We start from the raw sequence: 22,966 nt of genomic DNA, 5'->3' as shown, positions 1-22,966 counted from the left end.
ATCACATCTCGACCTTAGTCCAATTTCATGTAGACTGACAGGGCAATCCACCGACCACCAAAAACAGTTCACAGAGCCCTGCCCCGCCCGTCATCCTTATAGTTGCAGCGAAAGAAAAGGGCATTCAACTCCTATAACTCGCGAGTGATAGGCAATCACTCGACTTTTACCGAGTCCTATTAAGCATTGCAACTACTCGACTTAATATACTAGTGTTCAAATCAAGGGTACTAAGTTCATGCATCTACGGTTTCAATCAACTCCTGGAATGTAAATGCGCAATCAAGCAATCAATTGTATTGCAAGTATTTAAAGATAGGAAATCATGCTCCGGGGCTTGCCTTCACACTGGGAGTTAGCGAACTGGTCCTCAGCTTACTCTGGTACGGGCTCGACTCCAGCGTGGTGTCGATCCGCTACGGCTTCTTCTTCCGGCACCAGGTGCAGCTCGTACGTGCCATCAGCAAGGTTCAGTTCTACACGAAATGCAAATGCATCAAGTTCAAACTTCCATGCTTTCTCATACAGGATGCAAAATATGAATTATTGCTGAAGTGTAAATTACATCACGACCATATTCACCTAAACAAGGTTCTAAACTTTCCTTATCTTCATGAGGTAAGGTGTGTTGTGGTATAAAATCCGGGGTTGATTTGATGGTGATTGTGTACATATATATAACTTAAGTTTATTAAACTTTAGATCGGAAAGTTATCCTATTTCTGAATGTTTTTCTGTACCTCTTCCGAAAATTACCATTATTATTACTTAATGTTTATTTTTTCCATTTAGTTAGGTCCATCTTCCAAATTGTATTTCAATCTTCAAACAGTGAGGTATGACATTGCTAAATTAGCAGTAGGTCAGACATAACATCATTAGGTTACTATAAAATTTGGGGTGCATTGGATTAGTGTAAAAATAATTAAAATTATTTAATCATCCCAAGTTGACAAGTTCTTAATCATTTTTAACTCAAATTGTTAGAGAGACTGTTGCTGAAATTTTAACAGAGTGTTACAAATATGCAACAAAGCCTTTGGTGAATTTTTCAGGATTTTTAATGAATGACATCTATATTCCATACATTCCTCTTACTTATCTTTCTCTAAAAAGGAAGGTGGCTTCCATGAACCTGCAGACACGGTTTCATATTTTTCTTGTGAACTAAACTTCACCACTGATTCACTCCATGTGGTTTCACATTTTTCTCACCTCTGGATGTATTATTATGCAAAAAGATAAAAGCATCCTTAGATTTCAATTATAAAACTAAAATAGAGACTTAAACATCTAAGCTAGGCTCCAAATTATTTTTATAAGCCTCCATTCTCTGAAACAAACACTTGAGAGTTGGATTCATCATATTAGCATTTTTCTGTGAGTTACTATGATTTAAATAGCTTAAACAAGGATTAAAACATATAACATTAATTCTAGCAGAGATATGTGCCAAAAGTATTTTTATTAGAAACAATACCTTATGAGTATGGCAAAATTGATTTGACATTTTTCTGATTTTTCTACAATTTATGGTGCATTTTCAAAGTTCAACATATTTTCTGCCCAAAACAAAACAAAAAATGAGGTAAACTTGCGATCTAGCCCTTACGTCTACGGGTTAAACGCGCAGGGGTCCCTGGTTCTTGCGCTAAGGCCCCCTAGAAAAAGGAAAAAGGCACAAGGGTGTCCCTGACGGCGCACACGACGGCGGTCCGACCAAATTCCGGTGATGCGCCAGCCAATCTCGGGCAAGAAGTTGAGGGGGAGGCGTAGGAGCTTACCGGGAGTCGATTGGCGGCGCGAAGGAGGCTCGGTGGGGGCGGAACGGCGAAGGGATGGGAAGCTCGGGCGGCGGCGAAGTCCGGCGGCGTGCCGGCGTCGTCGATGCTTTGGGAGCCCAACAAGCGGCTCGGGAAGTTTCGCGTGGGCACGGCGGAGCTAGCGGTGGCGGCAGCATGGAGCGGGGAGCTGCGGAGGTGGGAGCTTCGCGGAGAGGTGGCTCGGCGGTGTGTGGTCGACACAGAGCAAGGGCGAGGCGAGCTTGCGGGCGGGGAGAAGAGCGCGGGCGGGATTGGCTATAGGCGAGACGAAGCTCCAGGGCTAGCGGATGGGACCGGAGGGGGGCTGCACCTGCTACTGCGACCATTAATGGCGGTGGTGCCATTGGCGCAGAGGAGGGGGGTGGCACGGCAGGCGAGGGTGCTGCAGGCGAGGCGTGCAGGCGTGGGGGCGAAGCGAGCGTGCGCGGCAATAACGGCTTTTTCGAGATGCATCATTGGCGAGGCGGGGAGGAGCTGTCGTGGCCGGGGCATCGGTTAGCGGAGGCGACGGTGTCGCGGAGGCGCGAGCGCCCAGAGCCGCGGCAGGGTGCGCCCTCAGGCGTGGCGAGGCGAGGCAGAGGGCAGGGCGACCGCGCGCTCGACTGGGTGGCCGGCGCGTCGACCCAACTTGTCGCGGTTGAGGACGGGGCGACGGAGCGGCACTGGTGAGCTTACGCCACGGGGTAGGGGGCGGGCGGCGAGCGCAACGCAGCGCACGCGCGCTCTGGCGCGCTCTGGGCGCGAGGGATTCGCGGGATCAGGCGATAGGGTGGTCTTCAAGAGCGATTTAATTCAGATTTTTGAACTGCGCGACATTAACTCCCTTTACAAAAGTTGTAGTCCTAAGGTTCAAGTTCAAATCTTGTAATTGATTTGAGTTCCAATTCACAACATATTTGAAGATACAACACTTCAAAGTTTGCCAAAATCTGGAACTTTCAGACTTGAATTTTAGCCGGTTTAATAGTGTTGACCCATTTAGCTGCGTTTGACTTCATTTTTGAAAACCTTTTGTGCCTATTTTTGCCTAACTCATTTGATCAAAGTTGTTAAGGGCTCGTAGCTCTAAAACTTTTGTATAGAGTTCAGCTTGAGTTTACATTGGAAAATTTAAGATAAAGAGCTCCAAAGTTGGGACTTTATCTGTTTTGCTTAATTTGGCATAGATTTGAATTCCGAGTTTTTGAATGTCTTCTACTTAGATTCAAACAAAATGACCAATATAAAAGTTGTTAGGAAAGATGATTTATACAACTCTTAGTTTGACAGATTTTTAAGTTCTTAAGCAAAAAATTTGAGTTATGGCATAAACAGTTGTTTAGCTTGTGAAGGGCAAATGTGTCTTTTTTTTACTTGTATTCATAGCTGCTAATTGTTCTCTTATGCTCTAATGGCCTTACTTAAGGTTAAACATGGTTTAATTAGGCTAGGTTGTTACACTACAACAATCGGAAATGTTTGTAGATTGAAGAAATCTCTATATGATTTCAAGCAGTCTCCACGAGCATGGTTTGATAGATTTAGACGTGCATTATGTGGCATGGGATACAAACAATGTAACGGGGATCACACTATATTCTATCGACACTCCAGGTGATGGATTGTAATCTTGGCTATATATGTGGACGATATCATCATCACAGGTGACGATGAAGAAGAGATTAATCACCTGAAGAAAAACCTAAGTAGGGAATTTGAGGTGAAGGATCTTGGTCAACTCAGGTACTTTCTTGGTATTGAGATTGCTCGATCTCGTAAAGGTATAGTTCTCTCATAGAGGAAGTACATATTAGACTTACTTAGTTGGGTGCCGGCCCTCGTCAACACCTATTGATCAAAACCACAAGTTATGCATTGAATCAGGTCATCCAGTGAACAAGGAGACCTATCAGAGGTTGGTTGGGAGGCTCATCTACTTATTCCATACAAGGTCTGACATCTCCTATGCTGTAAGTGTTGTGAGCAGATATATGCATAATCCAAGAAGTAGGCATTTGGATGCTGTATATCGAAGTCTAAGATATCTAAAGAGTAGTCCTAGAAAGGGACTAATGTTTAGAAGCCATGGTCACCTAAATGTGGACAGATACTATGATCCTGATTGGGCTAGCTATCTTGATGATAGAAGATCCACATCGGGCTATGTCTTTGTTGGAAAGAATTTGGTGTCGTGGCGGAGCAAGAAGCAGTCTGTTGTATCTCGTTCAACTGTTGAAGCGGAGTATAGAGCTATGTCTCTTGCAGTTAGCGAAATGCTATGGATAAGAAATCTCTTATCAGAATTGAATGTGCTAAGAAAAGGTCCCTCAAGGCTCTTGTGTGATAACATTTTAGCCATCAACATAGCAAACAATCCAGTACATCATGATAGAACAAAGCATGTGGAGATAGATCGCTTCTTTATTAAGGAAAAGTTGGATGATGGGACAATTGAGTTAAGTCATGTAAATTCAGGTTGTCAAATAGCAGACAGTGGCGGGCCCACTTAGATTCAATGGTATTCAATTGAATACCCATTATTTTTACAAAAAAATTTCATATATATAGTGTATTTTAGGTATATGTATGAAAAAAACAAAAATATAGAAGCTATCACAGATATTTCACTCAAAAAGGCCCACCGGAGGCCAACTTCGCTCTCCCTCGACTGGCCCAACTAGCCCATCCGGCCCATCCGGCCTATCTGCCCCACTCGACTGCTTCCCCCACCACGCACACGCCAGGCAGCCGCTAGGGATTCACGGCGCATCCAGGCGTGCGAACCCTAGCCTGCTAGGGCGTCCGGTGGTGGCGGCAGACCGGCGATGGCGGCGCTCGGCAATCGGTGGCTGGGTGGGCGGAGGCGCATCGGCGGCGGGCGGCCGGGGCGCAGTGTGCGCGGCGTGCCTGCACGGACCGCGGCCCGCGAGTCCACGGAGCCCGAGCGGCGGCTCCACGGCGGCCGGCGATCCGGCGGCGGTGGGCGCGCTCTTGGCCGCCGTGGGCACGCTCTTGGCCGCTGTGGGCGCGTCCGACCCGGCGCAGGCACACGGCGAGCCGGCGACGCCCCAACGGCCAACAGGCCAATAGTACTGCGCCGGTGCCCCCCCCCCCAACCTGTGATTCTGTGAACTGCTGATTGTTTATCAAATTGGAATGGCACATCAACTTGCAAAACGTGGATGCTCATGAATTTAGATGAATTTAGTTCAATGTGAAATTGTAAATATCTGATAACTTGAAATTGTGTAACTTTTAGGTTTGAACCATGAGGAGGAAGGGTAGTGCCGCTACTGATTTGAGGATTTTCGTGGCAAGGGCTGCTGCAAAGAAGAGACAATCTGAACCGGAGAATGTTAATCAATCTTGCAATGAAATTGGTGCTTGTTCTCCCGGTTGCAACTGCTGGTGTTAAGAGGGTTTTTTCTATAATGAATTTGATAAAGAACAAGAGAAGAAGTAAGATGGGGCAGAAATATTTGAATAGTTGCTTGGTCACATTGATTGAAAGGGAATTCTTCATGCAAGCTAAGGATAAGGACATCATTGCTCATTTTCAAAGCATTGCAGAATGGAAAGTTATCCTATAGCTTGTAAGTTGTAATCTTTGTTACCATTTTACTGTTTTAGCCTCTATTTATTTCACATGTTGCCACTTTGATACGTTGATCATTAGTAGCTGGACAATTTCAATTTCTGATAAATTTTATTAATCAATGATGCTGCTACCACTTAATTATGTGTTATAAAACTATAATTTAGTCTGTCAATTTTTTTTCTTACCATCTCCAATTTTGAATACCCATAGTCCAAATCCTGCGCCCGCCTCTGATAGCAGATAGTTTAACTAAGGGTTTAGGAGTAAAAGATTGTAATGTTCCATGTGACAAGATGGGAATGATAGATATCTATCACCCATCTTGAGGAGTAGTGTTGGGCTGTGTATGTGTGGAGGTCCAATGGGTCATGTATTGTGCATATACATATGTGAACTAGCAAGGAATAGAATGCGAGAGTTCTAGATTTTTAACCATGCTTCATGAGTGATAACCAAGAGGTGAAGGCGTCAAGGAAGACGGCTGTAGAGCTCCGTGGGAAGGCCGGAGGGCAACAGAGAAGGGAGGTTCTTCGTGTGACGAAGTCGGACAGTTAATTAACGAGTTGATGGCTCGCCGGAGCTCTATCTGTGTTTGAGTACTATATAGTGATCAGTTGCTCGTTTTGACATCGCTGCGGTCTGGGATTTTAATGTACGCCTATTTGGAAACATGAAAAAAAATTTAAAACAAAAACTATTCCATTGTTGCTTGATGAGAATGTTATTGTGTACGGTTAATCTATAGAACACTCGAGCGTTACAGGCGATCCCAGCGCTCGATTTGTTGGCCGTCTGATCTCCGGCGCCAGCTGATCTGGCTGTTGTGTCGTCTGATTTGCGTCGTCTGTTTTCTGTGAACCGGTGTGCTGTGATTTGGCTGGCTGTTGTGTCTCTATTTGTGGGACCCACCTGTCATTTGTAACTGTTTGGATTTTTGGGAAACGCGCTCTTTCTTATCCAGGCCGACTGCTTCTCCCCGAACCGTCCCCTGCTTTTCCCGAACAGTTCCCACGTCTTTTCGTCGGAGTCCTCGAGCTCTCCTCCAGGTGAATGTTTCTAGGGTTTGGAGATTCCTCTCGATTTCGAGTTTCCCCCGACTTTTTCCTGCGATTCGATTCCAGTAGCTGTGGTTAGGGTTTGTGAAGTGTTGGCGCATCGATTGGTGGATGTTTTGGTCACTGATTTCGATCCCCTCATCTCAAAATATTTCATTTGTTCATCTCATTTGCTTCATTTAAGGTTTGATATGTTACATTCGGTTCATTCCCTCATGTATAACTTCTGTTATTTGACTAGATTTTATAGGTGGTAGGTGTTATTGTTGAATCGTTATTTTTACTGACTAATTTTTAGTTTCAATCGATGATTGCAATTCCCTGCAGTTCGAATCGATTTGTGTGTTCGTCTGTGATGCTTCATCCAGGCTGTTCTGATTTGTGCTAATTAGATTAGTAATGATTCGTAGGTTGTTTTGCTATTGTTGAGTGAGGGGTTGTTCTAGTGAACGAAAATTCCAGGCTATAGTGCTTAGAGTTTCACTAATTTATGTACTAGAGTCGATTTCTTATTTGCTATTATGTTTTGGCAATTAATAGGTCCTCCCCTAGTTTATATCTGGACTTTTAGGCACTCATAATCCTGTTAGTAGTGTTGGGTTGGGTAATTTGATGGTGACCCCATTCAACTGACTAGTTATTCTGCTTCACATGGCATATGTCATTATTTATATTCCCTTCTAAGTCCGTATGTATCAACTACCCATTATCAGATCCCTTTCTATGTAGTTTGTTCAAATATTGGTGCTGTTAATTTAGATGATTCTCAAATTGTATTGAATTATTAGTTATATTTCACTCCAGTGCAGGACAAGTTCCAATCTAAATTCAAATATTTATTTTCTTTTTATCCTGCACATATTGTGTTTGCCTAGATGATTCCCAGTTGTATTGAATAACTAGATTATTTCACCCTAGTGCAGTATAAGTTCCAATATGATTTTAAATATGCATTATCTTTTTATCGTTCACATATTGTGTTTGCCTATTTATAGTGCTGGTATAGTGGAACCTCTCACATGAATCTGTTTGATCCGGTGTCCTTACAAACAATCTGAACAATTGATTAATTCGTACTTGATTCACTGATATGTCTATACCTGGTTATGTGAGGGAGCTTTGGTGGTATATCCTTTTTTGTATATTCTAACTTCATGACAGTACTTGATGAGATTACTATTAGTACAATACCTAATTGGGCGTAAGTTATATGTGTCTAGTATGTAAATTAGTCCTCATAGTACAACTCATAATATTTATTTTGGCGTAATACTTTATTTTCTTATTGCTTAGAATATAATTATATACTTTTTTTTGCAGTTGAGGTGTAGTTTTATTTTGAATGCATGTCGTTGTTTCCATGGTACTGACAAGGGTATGTAAAATACCCTTTTCTTGCAAGTATTGACTAGACAGCCTCTTACAAGTATAGCCTGCATGTTATTTCCCTTTTTTTAGCGAACAATCTATATGGCACTTGAGCGTTTTGAGGCTTCTCAGCGTTCGATTTGTTTTTGCCGTTCGATCTGCCATCTGTTCCGTCTTCTGCCCTCCGATATACTTGGTGTTGGTTTGTTTTTTTTTTCCTGACATATTTGGCTTGTTATAGAGACTATTTTGGATTTTTGCGAACCATGCCTCTTTTTTAGCTGGAGGTATTGATTTGAACCATCTTTTTGCTGACGATTCGAACCCCGAGTGAGGAATTTCGCCCCCCCTGTTCTTACTGTTCATTTTAGCGTCTAGGTTCCAATTCGATAGGCGGTGCTTCTCTTATGATTCAAGCTTTTGCGGATGTATAGTTGGGCATTTGAATGTATTTGTTGTTTCATTGTGGGGTGTGATAATTTAGGTTAATGATTATAATCTAGTGGAATCCTCGCCTCTTAATTGACTTAGTTGTTCAACACATTCACTTCATGTAGGTATTGATTTTTAGACGCAGACCTCTTCCTGATTCAGCTGTCTCTAAATTAGATTTCCGCTTCTAGATTTTTCGACTCTTCTCTGGTTTTATCTGAATAAGTAGACATATATACAATATTCTGAAAAGAAAAGATATTTTCTTAATGTATACAGATTTTTGACTATGTAATGATACATATGAGTATCTTGGGTATTTTGTTAGCCCTAGTTAAATAGTTGTTGCCCTAAAGCTGTATCTCTTACTCTATTCGCTTTGTTTCCTATTAAGTTAACTTACATGATGTCATTATTCTTATTACAGTAGCTTATTAAGTGTAAGTTTTGCATTACAACAATGTAAATTAGTATGGGCTGCCATATTGCATATTTTAGTAGCATGTTTGCCACTTCTATATTTATAAGTGAATTCATCCTTTTTTTGCAGCCTACATGATTTTTATGAATTCCATTACATTGTTATGTTGCAATTTGTCCTTGATCCCAGTAATTAAGTAGAACAAGAAATTTGTACATCTGCATTTTATTTAACATTTATTTATTTGAGGGTTTTTCACTCATCACACAATGAAATTGGTTCATTTGCAATTCGTAGGGAAAAAATATTCGTAAGCTGTTTGATTTGTTAATATCTAGGGTTTTCACTCACCACCAAAGATTTAATATGTTTATCTGGATAACATAGTAAAATATCTGATTCATTTGTTACATTTGTTTATATCTGTGGGTTTTCACTCACCAACAAATGTTATTCTGTTCATTTGGAAACCATAGTACAATATCTGATTCATTTGTTCCTTTTGCTTATATCTGGAGGATTGCACTCGCTACCAAAATTTAATCTGTTCATTTGGAAACCAGTAAAATATCTGATTCATTTGTTCTATTTGTTAATATCTGGGGGTTTCACTCATTGGAATTTAATCTGTACTTATGGAATCCTTAGTAAAATATTTGAGTTTTTGAGTTTTCATCTGCTTATATCTGTTTGTTATTTTGTCCATCTGTACACATTTCTTTTTATCTGCACATGTTCTAATAATGCTAATCTATATTTATTTTTAGACACGTAAACTTGGTGAAAAGGCTTTCGTAGAGACATGATTCTCATGACTGGTGACAATTATACCTATCTTGGTATTGGTGAAGGCAGTCAAGGATTCTCTGGTTTTGGCTTGATCACATACTGATGAAAACAAGACTAAATTCATGACAACTGTCCGTGCTTTAAGAAGATGGTTGGATCCCCTTATGTTTCAATGTTTAGGGCAGTTGACCCTGCGTGCAATTATGGATTTATCCTCTGTCCAGACTCTGAAACTGCACAGTTTCTACGTGCTCATTATGTCACTGTTAGTCTGGAGAAGATCTACTTTGATGTTGTCAGCAGTGTGAAGCTCATGCCATTTGATGATGACATTAATCAGCATCGAAGGGTCCTGAAGTGGATATAAGGTACCATTTTCTTTTTTTCATGGTCATGTTTTAGCTTCAAAATGTTTGCTTGTTTTCAATATTTTGTATATGGTCAATATTTGTGTAGTTTTATGGGTATCTGAATGATTAACCATCTTTTGGTAACTAAGTTGCTAATTTGTATTGTATAGGGTAGGTTACAAGATAGTTTTATTCATATTACATTAGCTTCTGACTTGTAAATTCTACGAGTCCAACATGTAAAAATCTATGAGCCTCACATGTATTTTTATCTTTTTGTTCTTTGTAGGTGTGTTCTGCACTTCTGCTCTAAAGATTTGAAGAACTGTCTACTATTGCTTCACATTGGATCGATCAGTTTGGTTTGATTTTGCTTATCATCTAATCTGTAGTACTATTGCTTCCTGCGTAGTTAGCTGAAGACTTTTTATGTTATTTAAAAAAGAATGCGTATGTGCTTCTTTTGCTCAGCTAAGGACCTGATCCATTTAATATTATGTCTAATATAAATCTGTACAAAATTCTATTGTGTTACCACTGAATCTTTTACTTTCTTTTGACCACGTTGTTTTGTATATATGAAAAAGCTTCTTAAAGCTCAGATTATTCATTAAAGCAGCTTTTAGTTATAACCAATGGATCAAAATTCAAGGGTACGAAAATCGAGTGTTGGGACGTCCCAAAACACTCGATTCCTCATAACAGAAAGAATCGAGTGTTTTGGGGGAATCTGGCATTCGAGCGCCAGGTCCTCCCAAAACACTCGAGTAGGAGGTAGACAGACCTGTATTGTGTATCTTGTTGTTTGTAAATCCGGACAGAATATTTGTGTCACGTTTTTTCACACTTAGGGCCAGTTTGGCAGGGCTTCGGCTCCGGCTCCGTGCGCTTACCGAAGCACGGAGGAGCCGGAGCCGCACCAAACGGCATTGACCGCGGAGCCATTTTTTGACACATTTGGGAGGAGCCGGAGCCGTTTTAGGCCTGCATGGAGGAGTCCAAAAAAGTGGCTCCGCGGCTCCGGCTTCGGCTTCGCACGAGGAGCCCCTCGCGAGGAGCCCTGCCAAAGGAGCCCTTACTTTATATTTGTTTAATAATTATCCCTTTTAGTGTAGAATATTTGTTATTGGGAGAGCCTATTTTACAGGAACTATATTCTATGCAGTGATAACTGCTACTGCAGCGGTGTACAGAATTCTCTGAATTAAGTTGCATATGAACGAACTACTGGATCTATTTGAAGTTATGACCCACTGCATTGTACTTATGTTCTTATGGCTCTCTGTTCTTATATATGTTGTTCAACAAACTCTGGATATATGACGGACACAAGGACAGTCCAAATGCAATCCATAAACAAAATCTAATCGTTGACCAATTCTCACTACTGGTCACCTATAATGCCAACAGCGGGAATTTTGAACTGCACTCTCGAACAAGTGAAATTTGAGATTGTATACAGACAACCATTCCACTGAACTTCAGTTACACGTTAAATTTTGTCTTTTGAGTTTAGATAATCGAAAATGGTATTTTAGATTTGCCTCATGAATTTATAAAAGCATAGCTTTGCTATGTTCTATCAAGTACTATGTCAGTGCTAGTCACAGTTTTTAGAGACGGTATACATTTCAAAGCGTCACCTATATACATGTGGCTTGAAAATACATGGAATCACTACCACTATCTAATTGGTAGTGACTTTTTGCAACGCAATTATTAGTACTTAGCATATTACCCTAATCGTCCAATGTTATTACTCCCCATTTTCACTATATGTGCCCCTACCCCACCGTAAGAACTAAGGAAATACTAGCTACAAAAAACTCAACGTGAAATGACTATCCATACCTCTTAAATAATATGATATGACCACTTTATTTCAAAGCATTTAATTATGCACAAGAAGTCAAGGAGTGAAAAACACTACAGTAATTACACATTTCATATTGTCAATAAGCAAATGCCAAAAGTATTCACCAGGGCCATCGGAATCCCGTGGAGCCACGAGAACGGCTGCCGCTGGCTTTGTCCTGTAGCAGATGTTGTTTGGAGACTGCCGGTGCTGGGCAAGCGATGTGACTCCAGATCCATGCGTGGTGCAGAAGATCCATGCGGACCGTTCGCTTCAGCTTACAAACCAGTTGAAAAGTTGAAACGGCTGATTTGTTATGAGAGAAAAATACTGTTTGGTGGCTGATAAGCCGGCTGAATAAGCTGAAGCGAACAGACCGGCGTGCAGGTTATTTTAATAATGACAAATGTTGGTAATCTATATGTAATGTTAGTATAGATAGATAGTTTAGATGAATATTTAGAAACAGAATGGATCTAATGGCAATTGTTGTCCATGGTCATTAGAGATTTAGAGTCTAGTGAGTTGGTGTATGCATCTTTATGTGTTTTTCAGAATATCTAGAGCTCATCTTTTCTTTTCTTTTTCTAACACGTACCGGTAGAGAACTCGGTATTAGTCCCGGTTGGAAGGATGCAATTCTCCCGAAAATTTATCCGGGATAAACCAACCGGGACAAAAGGGGGGGTCTTTTATCCCGGGTCACTCAACCGAGACTAAAGATCCCCCCTTTATCCCGGTTGGTAATACTAACCGGGATAAAATAGGTCACCATGATAGCCGCTGCAAAAAAAATCCCGAGAGGGCCCCCCACACGCGCAAGTGACAAGTCACAAGTCACGTAATTTTTCACGCGAAATATGCGCGTGCGCGTTGCGTGGGATTTGAACCCACAACTTCCAGCCTCGCGTGTAGCTTCTTTGCCATCCCACCTACACAGCACATCTACCTATATAGGGATGCAATCATTTTGTATTAACTCATGGGAACCCTTTTATCCCGGTTGGTATTACAAACCGGGATAAAAGGCTCTCGATCCCGGTTGGTGTTACCAACTGGGATAAAATGGGAGTCTTTTATCCCGGTTGGTGTTTCAAACCGGGATAAAAGGCCTCTCAGGGTCTTTTTTTTCCACTAGCCTTTGCAACCGGGATAAAAGGTCCCGGTTGGTGAGCCTCCCACCAGTGACCGAGCTTTAGTCCTGGTTGGTGAACCTTTTATTCCGAGAAACCGGAATAAAATAGGGCGCATGGAAGTTGTGTTCTCTACATAGTGTGTGAGTACTAATACGAAGGCTTTAAAATAAGTCTATAATTAGTAATAACAAGAACCTAGCTAACTTACCAAATCCACTGTACTAGCCTATTTTATTCTCATCCATTTTTTCTATAACGATTCTGCACGAAATAGCATGCAACCACACTAAGAGCAACTCCAAGAGTATCCTAAAAAATTCTTCCCCAAAACTATGTATTGGGGGTTCTCCTAAAAAAATTTCCCCCAAAAACATATTAGTCCACAGCAGATCGCTAATAAATAGCCCCCAATATTTCAAACACAGGCCACGTCATCGTATTGGGCCCATCGGAAGGGACGCGCGGGCGTGCGGGAATCAGGATTGGGGGAGGAACGCCAACGCTAAAATATACGCGGTGGCAGGCTGTTTTTTAGCGTCGCTAAAAAATTAGGGAAGGTTTAGGTGGATTGTTGGAGTTCATTTTTTCTCTCTTTTTTCCTAAAAAAGGTATTGGGGGTAAGATTAGCAGCCTCTTGGAGTTGCTCTAATAATTAGGAGCTAGTCAACGTGAACGTTACAAATTATGGATGACCATGGACCAGCGGCACGTGTGACACAAGGCATGTTTTACCCGTAACTGCAAGAGTACCATGGAGGCATGTACCAACCAGATTCATATGCTTTGATTATACTTTATATTACTCCATCGGACACATCCTAAGCCTTGTAGAAACCACCAGAAGAAGAGAGAAAGCAGTACCGCGAAAATGTCGAAAACTTCATCGGCTTCCATCCTCCTACCGTTGCCGATTGTCTTCCTTCTCCTGACAGTTGTCTGTAAGCCGAGCACCGCAACTCCGTGCACGCCTCCGCCTTGCCAAGGAAGTGAGTATTCATTCTATCTCATTGTCTTCAGACGATTTGGTTCCCCAAACTCCGTTTGTACAAGAGATCTGTGTTCTAATGGCTGGTTTATTAGATGGAAGAGTAAAGAGTTGCCGATCTGGTTATCCTAACCATTGAACGCTGTTGCAGAGCAAAGCTGGCCGGAGCTCGTCGGGAAGGACCAGGACACGGCGTACTTGGTCATAAAGCGCGAGAACCCGCAGGTGACGGACGTCGTGTTCTTGGTCTCGGATGTGCTTGGGCATGTTCTCGACAAGAAGGGTGTGCTTGAGGCAGCCGGCGACGGCGACTTGTGCTGTAACCGTGTGGTTGTGGTGGTTGGCGCTCTGCCCTCCGGCGGTGATGGGGTCACCAAGGTGCCAAAAGTCGGATAGATGCAGTGCGTGTTGTACTTGCACAAGTAAATGGTAACAAGTTTTATAATAAAGATGCTGAAGGCTTCCATCCCACTTTGTGATTTTTCCCTTGGCTATATGTATGTATGGGAATACCGTGAGGTGAACAAATAAATAAATCAGCTAGGTCGCATCTAAAGCCTGAACCGTACAAGTCCGTGAAAGCCTCAATATTGTCTTCCATCCTAAACCATGTATCAAAAGTCAAATGGTTCGTCTTCTTCTGAATCTCAAATCACCATGAGTATGATGTGTGTGTACTTATTTGACGGTGCTGAGCTTAGGCGTTGTGGTGTTCTATTTTGGATCCAATTGATGTGCTATTTGTGCCGTCCGAATTCATAAGCCAAGTTCGGTTTCAGTAGTTGGCCCCCAATTTGGGCTGTGATTTGGTCTACTTATCAACTTATCTTGAATGTTAACTCTGCCCGCTATCAATTGGCGTGAGTTATGGATTTGTTGACACCGAATTTTGAAAATATGCTCTGAAAGGAAGAAATCGGCCGATGATGTAAAAAATGACGAAATCTTCTAAATAAGGCTATTTGCGAGCTGGCCATAGAAATCAGGAACGTGTGCATGAAAAAGCAAGGAAGCTAGAAGATCAAAAGAAGAAAATCAACGCACACATATACACGGCAAGAGTTCCAATTTGTTTGGCATCCAAGGGAAGCGCACGTACGAGAGGTTGTCTTATAGAATAAAATATTCTAGAGATAGAGTTGGTTAGGGATAAGTTTGATTAGAGATAGAGTTGGATTAGTTAGAGATAGAGTTTTGATTAGAAAAGATTGTGTACGTGACTTGCTTTGTACGTGATTAGAGTCTTACTATGTAACGTCAAAGGCCATCCTCCCTATAAATATAAAGGGTCGTGGCCATTATAAATCATGACACGATCAATACAACATATTTACCTTTACGCATCTACCTTTCAGCTTCACACCATTGCCCTAGGAGTAGGAGTAATGTAGCTTCTCGACGAGTTCCTTCTAGCAAGCTGGGCTACAGCGACCTCGATCTCCGGTAAGCTGCAAGTTCCCATCATCAGGTGTACTAGACTTTAACTACCGGGCGTATCGCTGTGGTTTCGTCTAGTTTCATCTACCAGTTATCGAGTATCCTAGATCTTTGACTTACGGCGCATCGCTTTTGTCTCGATCTACGGTATTCACCAGTTATCCTACCTTGATTAACCTTACATCGGCTGATATTTATCTGTTCTATCGTCTTACCGTCTAGTTTGCTTTAATTAGCTCTAGATCGTATCGTCTCACTTAATAGCCTGTTGCATCTTAATCTTAATTATCCCTCTAGTGCTGTTGGAATTGAGTTCCATTGTGATTGGATTCATCGGCTGGAGGGGTTTAAATTGATGTCCTGCTAAGTGTTTCTAGGCTGCAACTACCGGGCGCATCGCTGTGGTTTCACCTAGAGATATTGGTAGCGATGTTAGTTTGAATCTCATTGGTTTGTGGCTCTGGCTATGGTGGAGCGAGAGCTCGACGACGCTCTATTTCCTATCGGCTTTCTTGCCGATGATTTTTGCTATTTTATGGTGAATCGGCTTGGATAGTCGATGAGACACCCACGCTCATCAAGATACTAGAATTGGCTTCATAGCCGATACATTTATTCACCATGCTCTATTCTGCTGCATCATTATTACCACTAGTGCCAGGATTACATTGGCCTGATTGGCCAGTTGCCTCGGATTTCAAAGGATTATTTTCACCTTGTCAGTTGCCAGTTGAATGATCAAACTGATTGGCACGCCCGCGCACACCACGCGCGTCGATCTACAGGACCTGCACCGGAGTGAAGCAAATCTCCCAGACCTTTAGTGTGTTAGTACGTGAAGGTCACCGCTCGATTTTTGCATCAACACACTTTTGGTACCCGAAGGATTGCTGCCGGCTTTATACAAGTATGTATTGTAAAATTTGTATTTTCTGCTCTGTATCGATGCCTGATTTCTTTGATTTGACCTCAATTCCTACACCGGACCAACTATGGCAATTTCGAAATAAAAATGGCCCTTGAATGAAATTTCTTCTATGTTCACCAGAGAGGGGGGATCTAAATTCAAGTTTACAGCACTATAAATTATGGATAAGTTTGCAAGAACATAACCAAGTGAATCTACAACACCTCACGTACCTCAGCCACATACATGCCCCCATCACTCAACAGGCAACACAAAACTCCTCTTAGTACAAAAACACAAAAGAAAAAACAAAAACAAAAATACATAGTGCTTGATCGATGGCCTCTCTCTCTGGAAGAACTCGCATTCTCCGAAGCTCTAGGCCTCGAGCGGCTTGCAGACGATGGTGGCGTGCTTGGCGATCTGGTTGCTGAACTGCCCCGGCTTCTCGGTGGTGTCGACCTTGGCCTGCCCCGGCGGCGGCAGCAGCTGGAAGTTCTGCACCAGCCTTCCGAGCGTGATGCCGATGATGGGCAGCGCAAGGATAATCCCCGGGCAGCTCCGGCGGCCGACGCCGAAGGGCACGAACCGGAAGTCGTTGCCATGGGCCTCAACGGCCTTCTCCTCCTCCAGGAACCGTTCCGGGCGGAACTCCTCGGGCTTCACCCACCGCTTGGGGTCGTTGGCGAGGAACCACGCGTTGACGAGGATCTTGGATTCGGCTGGGATGTCGTAGCCATGGAGCTTGCCGTCGTTGAGGTTCATGTGCGGGACCAGCAGCGGGATGGCCATGCGCAGCCGGAGGGTCTCCTTCACCACGGCCTGCAGGTAGGGCAGGCGCTCCAGGTCCGGCTCCGTCACCGCCACGCCGGCGCCCAGCACGGAGGTCAGCTCCTCCCGGAGCTTGGACTGGATCTCCGGGTGGTTCACCAGCTCGGCGATGCCCCACTCGATCGACCACAAGGTAGTCTCGATGGCTGCAAATGTGCAAAGCAACACCAACATTCTTTAGTAATCAGTATACTACTTGCTCCTAGTCCTAGCGCATTTCAAATTGTGAACAAACAAACTTTCTGCTCATTCCCTAGGCTGACGTGTCACGAGATCATATTATCATGATAAAAAAGTGCACCTCGTGATTTTGTCAAATCCCAACAAATGACAAGGACATAGTAATAGTTTTATCGCACCGACTGTTGGTGGCAGTTTGACTTGTAAACAAGAGCTAGGAAACACAAATTGAGGCGTGATCATGTGGCGGCGGTTCCAACGACCATTTCATTATACCCCTAGCACGTACTGGATGTCAAATGAAGCCTGACACCGCATTCTGCCGGCTAATTCGCTGGTTAATTAAGAATGATGAAAGTGGGGTGACTGTGACTTGATTAAGACGTTCCTTATCGTCCATACCAGTATTTTTTAAACGGAACAGTGGACTACAGCATCATGACGGCCAATAGGCAACCTACTTTAGTGTTTTCTTCTTGGACCCTACATGTATCTGATGCAAATGGGCACGTTGCCATGTGATATGTTCTGGAAAAAAAAAACTGTTTCATTCCAACAAAGGCAGAGCATACTCTGCTTCCTCTTCAGAATCTGTTTCAGAAACCTCTCCGTTGTTTCTTTCCAACAAGGGCAGAGCGTACTCTGAAAACTCTGTTGTGGATTGTGGTAGCTAGGATGAATGGAGCAGAGATTCTGAATTTCTACTACGAGGACGGGATAGCAAATAAGAAGAGTAGTTGAAAATTACCTGCGACGTTGATGTTCTCGACGATGTAGAGGACGTTGTCGTGGTTGATCTCGCCCTTCCTCTCGGCCTCAAGGATGTGGTCCATGGCGCACCGGATCTCGCCAGTCTGGGCCATCACATTCCTGCGCACGCATCCATGTTAGTAAGGTTTCTCTCAACCGAATGAAGTGGATCAGAAGCTTCCTTCCGACCGAGCAGGAATTTAACACTACTATAACATTTGGCAAAAAAAAAAAGAGTACAAGCTGCACGTTCGATCGTGGGTGGGCATGATGGACTCATCGACCCAACCCAATCTGGTGATTAACAAATAAACTATAGTTCATTATTGGCATGAGGCAAAGTGCAAGCCAAATGATCTATGTAACCACTTGTTGATGGAGATACAAGCCAAAAGACTTTTTCTTCCTGTTCCACCAACACCCTATGAGCGTGAAGCCGCCTCATTTTCCATCACTTTATTCATGTTGCTTTCGGTGTGTGTGTGGCTAACCAGAACCTTGCCCGGATCCTAAGCTTTGGTGCTTGGTCGCAAAGCAAAAGCAAAGCAATCCAAATCTAGCGAAGCCCCGTCTCCGTAAGCAATCGTATCAGTCAAGAGGTGAGTGACTGGTGCGGTTCACCTACCTACTCCTCATCATGCAGTTTTCTATCCTCCAAACCTACCGCGCCCCCTTCTGTTATCTCCATCTCCTGGAAGTACAATTTTTTCTTCACTCGATGGTGACGGGTTGCTGATCCTGAAGAGATGAGCTGGATCCAGATCCTATGCTACAGGCCGAAGACCAGCGCAAGCAACAATGACATGATATGATCTGGTCACCTACTTTGGCCGCTTCCGTTGGAAATTTGGATTTGGCTGCCGACGCCGCACAAGTCAAATCTTGCCGAACGGCCTGTGGTAGGATAGAGAAAATCGAGTAGGCTGTTTATTCGTCCTTGTCGATCGGCAGGTGACATTGATTTCGGAGCCGATGGTGGCTCCTGAATCGCAATCGCCATTTTTCCGCTTTTTGCTAAAGCAATACAGGAACAGTAGGTGCCTGATATGCAGCATGTGCGGTCACGGATCCTACCAAACTCCCTCTCTTCCATGCGTCCAGCTCACCTCACCCGCCGAGGCACCGACGAAGCAAATGGCCAAATGCAGCGCATTCAGGAATGAATGATTACGCATAGAGAATCGAATGGCAGACTAATCAATTAATTCGAGGATTAATTAATTAAACTAGTAGCAGAGAAGCAGCAGCAATGGCGGGGACTTACTTGCGCTCCTGGACGAAGTTGTCCTCGAAGACCTTCATGCGGCGGGTCTTGAGGTCGTGGCAGCGGTTGAGGTACCCGCGGAGGAAGGGGCGGAGGACAGGGATGAAGTCGCCGTAGTTGTACTCGAAGCTCTGCGAGAGGCGGCTGCGCTCGGCGTTGAGGGCCTTGAGCTTGTTGAAGAGCTCGTCGTCCTCGCTGTCGAAGCGGCGATCGAACATGATGCGGAACATGTCGTTGTACATCATGAGCTGCAGGCGGCGGCGGATCACCACACCCTCGGTGGCGGCCTTGGGGTTCTTCTTGACGTCCTCCACGACCAGGCGGGCCTCCTCCTCCCAGCCGGCGCGGTTCTGCGCGACGACCTTGTTGGTGAAGAAGGGGACGGTCATGATGCGGCGCATCTTGCGCCAGTGGTCGCCGTAGACGGTGAAGACCATGTCCTGGCCCTTGCCGGTGAAGATGTCGAAGACGACGTTGCGGGTGCGGGAGCCGAACTCGACGCCCTGGGTGTGGAGGACCTCCTTGGCGAGCTCCGGGGTGGACACGACCACCAGGTTGCGGACGCCCATTTTTGAGGAGGAAGATGTCGCCGAAGCGCTTCGCGAGGGTCATCAGGTTGCGGTGGTTGAGGTCGTCGCTTGACCGGGAGCCAGTTGCCCACCACGGGGGCTCTTTGTTCGTGTGTCGGGGGGGCACGCCCCACCGCGCTTTGCCCGTCAGCTTCACCACGGTGATGGCCAGCACCCGCGGCAGGCGGAAAGGGCCCAGAAGGGCCTTCTCGAGGAGGGCGAGGTCCATGGCTGGCTGGCTCTCGTCTCCCCGGCGGGGGGTAGGTGGGGTGTGTGGCCTGTGTTTGTTTTGTTTGGTCGCCTCGCTTGCCTTGCCCGTGGAGAGGAGGTGATGGGAACGGCGTGAGGGGGATGACGGGGATTTATAGCGTTTCTGCAGGGAGGGAGCGAAGACGGGTCCGATTTGAGGACACGAGCTTGTTTGTGTTTGGTACTGCGGGGGTTGGTACGTTTTGGTGCTGTGGGAGGAGACGGGCCCACCAAAGCTGCGAAAGTGTGGGGCCATGTTTTTTTATTTCGGCACGGCAGGGGACGTTATTGCAGGCAGCAGAGGGATGTTGGTTGAGAGTTTTCAGTAGGTGAAGTGAAGGAGGTCACTCCCGGCTGCCGCAATCCTGAAGGCCACGTGAAACTGAAGGAGGAGTATATATTGCAATATAGAAGTTAAAATTGCATGCTGAACAGAAGAGATCCAAATTGAAAAGAAACATCCATTCATGATCCAAAGTTGAATGAGGGGCGGGGAGAGCAGGATGAGACTTTTGACAATCTTGTTAATCCGTCAACCGTAGCAGGTTAATAGATGTGGCCAACTTAAAAGTTCCTTTTTGATTAAGACACTGATCCGACATATACAAAACACAAGTGTATGAATGATTATTGAAAATCTTTCAGATCAATCTGTTGCTGATTTCAGAATAGGTTCGTAAGCGGAACTCTAGAATTCCACGGGGGTGTACGCTAGTCAAAAGTGGAATACGTAGTTAAACATATAATTTACGGATCGGCCCTGCGATGGTGGCGGCATCCACTGCACATGCACCAAACGGTGGTCAAAGGTTCCAAAGTGGCAGTAGTTGGATTACGGCCACGCGAGAAGTTGACACGGATTTATATCCCGTTGGCATGAGTAACATGAGGTCAAACTTGTACCGCTCCGGGACATGGCGACCTGTGTGGTGTGTGAACCCGCGACGGCGTGGCTTGTAGGTGCAAGATCCGCAATCCGTAGCCGATGCAACAGTCTGCCATCTGACGGATCGAGCTGGGGCAGCGACCGCGACACGTAGGGAGGGACATGGACCATGGTACGCCAGCGGGCGTCCACGTACAGGGCGCGGGCGCCTCCACGTTCGCGCACCGCGCTGGTTGGCCCGAGCGACCTGCGCCGTACGACGACTCCAGCAGCAGCAGCCGAGTAGGAAGGAGCCCCGCACCGCAGCGGAAAAAAGTCGCGTCGCGCTCCACCTACACCCGTCGCCGTCGCGCGTGCTGGGCCTGCGCTGCGCGGCCGTTACGGGCTTGCGGCTGCCTGCCTACCCCACCCGCGCCCCTGCCCCTCCTTTTGTTTTTCCGTTCCCAGCGGCGTCCGTTCCATTCCATGCATCCGGCACCGGTCTCGTCTCTGACTCCCGGTGCCTCCACGTCGCTGCTGGCTCTCCGCGGTCAAGGCTGCCCGGCCTACCCTCCCTGGAGGGCTCAACCAATCTCACGTGTCACGTCCTCACCAACTACCCCGTTGGGATGGTTGATCGTCCAAAATAATGCAATACGGAGCAGCCAATACTCCTAGTACGTTCCCGTGAAACGAGCACGGATTTCGGGTCCTCTACTCCTCACTCCTGTTCTCTCTTTTTTTGGGTCTTCTGGAGACAAATATGATTCTGTTTCTCTGATTATGTTGCATAAACACACTCAAATCATTACACTTGATGAGTGTATATCGGTATACCGTATCGTCCACTTAATTGTTTGTTTCGTATTCGGTGTTGTCACGACATTTGTCTCGCAACTGTTTAGGAGCAGATTCAATTTTCGGATGCATATCTGAAGGTACTACAATAACCAGGTTCGCGTTCAATCAATTTTGACCACCACACCAACCCTACCCCTAAAGCTTCCCGCACCTACCCCACTAGCTGGCGCGTCAATGTCATCCTCCAACAGACTCCATGTAGCAGGGTGCTGCGTCAACTCTAAATTGAAGTTTATTTTTCGTTCTAAACAAATATTGGAGTTTATGAACCGTTTGATAGAAAAAAAAATTTTGACGAAATTTGATAGAAGAGTATTGGAAAGGAATGTAGGGGATTGAAGAAATGTTTGGTTTGTAGTATGTGAAGCTAATTTTTGGCTATGGTCAAATTAGGGCACAACCAAATTTTGGCCATGATGATGAAATTTGGGTTACAACCATGCTAAAATCTAATATGGATATAAAACTGAGAGCATGACATGTAGGGTCCGCATGTCATCAAACTTTTTTCCCCAAATACATCTAATATGGATCTTATTTTATTGAAAAAAATATGAGAAATATTGTAACATCCCAATTTTCCTATGCATTTAAAAAAAATTGGACCCCAAAATTTTTTATAAAATTTATCTAGTAATTCAAACCTTAGAACCATACATTTGAAATTTTGCTTCACAATATAAACTTTCATGAACACATATGCATATGTTTGAGCTAACTACCTAGTCTACTTCAAGAATTTCCACCCTAACATTTCCTTCAAGCCTATATACCAAAACCTGTTCAAATTTGAAGTCACATTTCAACTCAAGCTTCAACTCAAACAAATGAAAACCTTCCAAACTCTACTCAGGTCGGTAACCTCACTTCCAGCCCATACCTCATTCCCGACCCAGCCCGCCTCCGCTCTCTTTCCCGCTCGCACGCACAGGCCCATCAGCCAAACCGGCCTGTTGGCCCAGCTCGCTTGCCTCGCCTCTCCCACACGGCCCAGCCCAGCTGATGATGACATCACCCTAACGTCATCATCCCCTACCACCCATCCATCCCCCTTTCCCCCTTCTCTAGCCACGCCCACCGCCACCGCTCGACGCCACGTCGCCCATCCAGGCCACGCCTCCGCCAATCCCAAGTGCACCGCCACCGCCTGCACCATCGGCACCTACAAGTCTGTCAGTACATCTACTCCTGCCTGAGAACCTTGGACCATCACCACGCGCCGGCACGTGCACAGAGCACGCCCGATGGGCCACCTCATCCCG

The 22,966-nt window shown here is 44.8% G+C and overlaps 1 protein-coding gene, 1 long non-coding RNA gene and 1 pseudogene across 6 annotated transcripts; 2 read left to right on the top strand and 1 right to left on the bottom strand.

The window, feature by feature from the left end:
* The first annotated feature begins 4,530 nt into the window (after nt 1–4,530).
* On the top strand, nt 4,531–10,451 carry LOC101760796. Of its 5 annotated transcripts, none has more exons than XR_002677075.1 (4): nt 4,531–4,902; nt 5,062–5,395; nt 9,444–9,833; nt 10,105–10,451. It is a non-coding gene; the product is annotated as an uncharacterized LOC101760796 (long non-coding RNA). The 5 variants fall into 5 exon arrangements; XR_002677074.1 differs by having other exon boundaries at nt 4,531–4,980; XR_002677073.1 differs by having other exon boundaries at nt 4,533–5,395.
* Nucleotides 10,452–13,577: 3,126 nt separating this feature from the next.
* Nucleotides 13,578–14,262, top strand: LOC101761065 (trypsin inhibitor 1). Its single transcript, XM_004962397.1, has 2 exons — nt 13,578–13,792; nt 13,943–14,262. The coding sequence occupies exons 1-2, from the start codon at nt 13,675–13,677 to the stop codon at nt 14,185–14,187; spliced, it is 363 nt and encodes a 120-aa protein (XP_004962454.1). The 5' UTR covers nt 13,578–13,674; the 3' UTR covers nt 14,188–14,262.
* A 1,985-nt stretch (nt 14,263–16,247) lies between these two features.
* On the bottom strand, nt 16,248–19,958 carry LOC101759166 (annotated as a pseudogene).
* Nucleotides 19,959–22,966: the final 3,008 nt, after the last annotated feature.

The sequence above is a fragment of the Setaria italica genome, chromosome III, assembly GCF_000263155.2.
Source record: "Setaria italica strain Yugu1 chromosome III, Setaria_italica_v2.0, whole genome shotgun sequence".
Classification (NCBI taxonomy): Eukaryota; Viridiplantae; Streptophyta; class Magnoliopsida; order Poales; family Poaceae; genus Setaria; species Setaria italica.
This window is presented reverse-complemented; position numbering and strand designations above follow the sequence as displayed.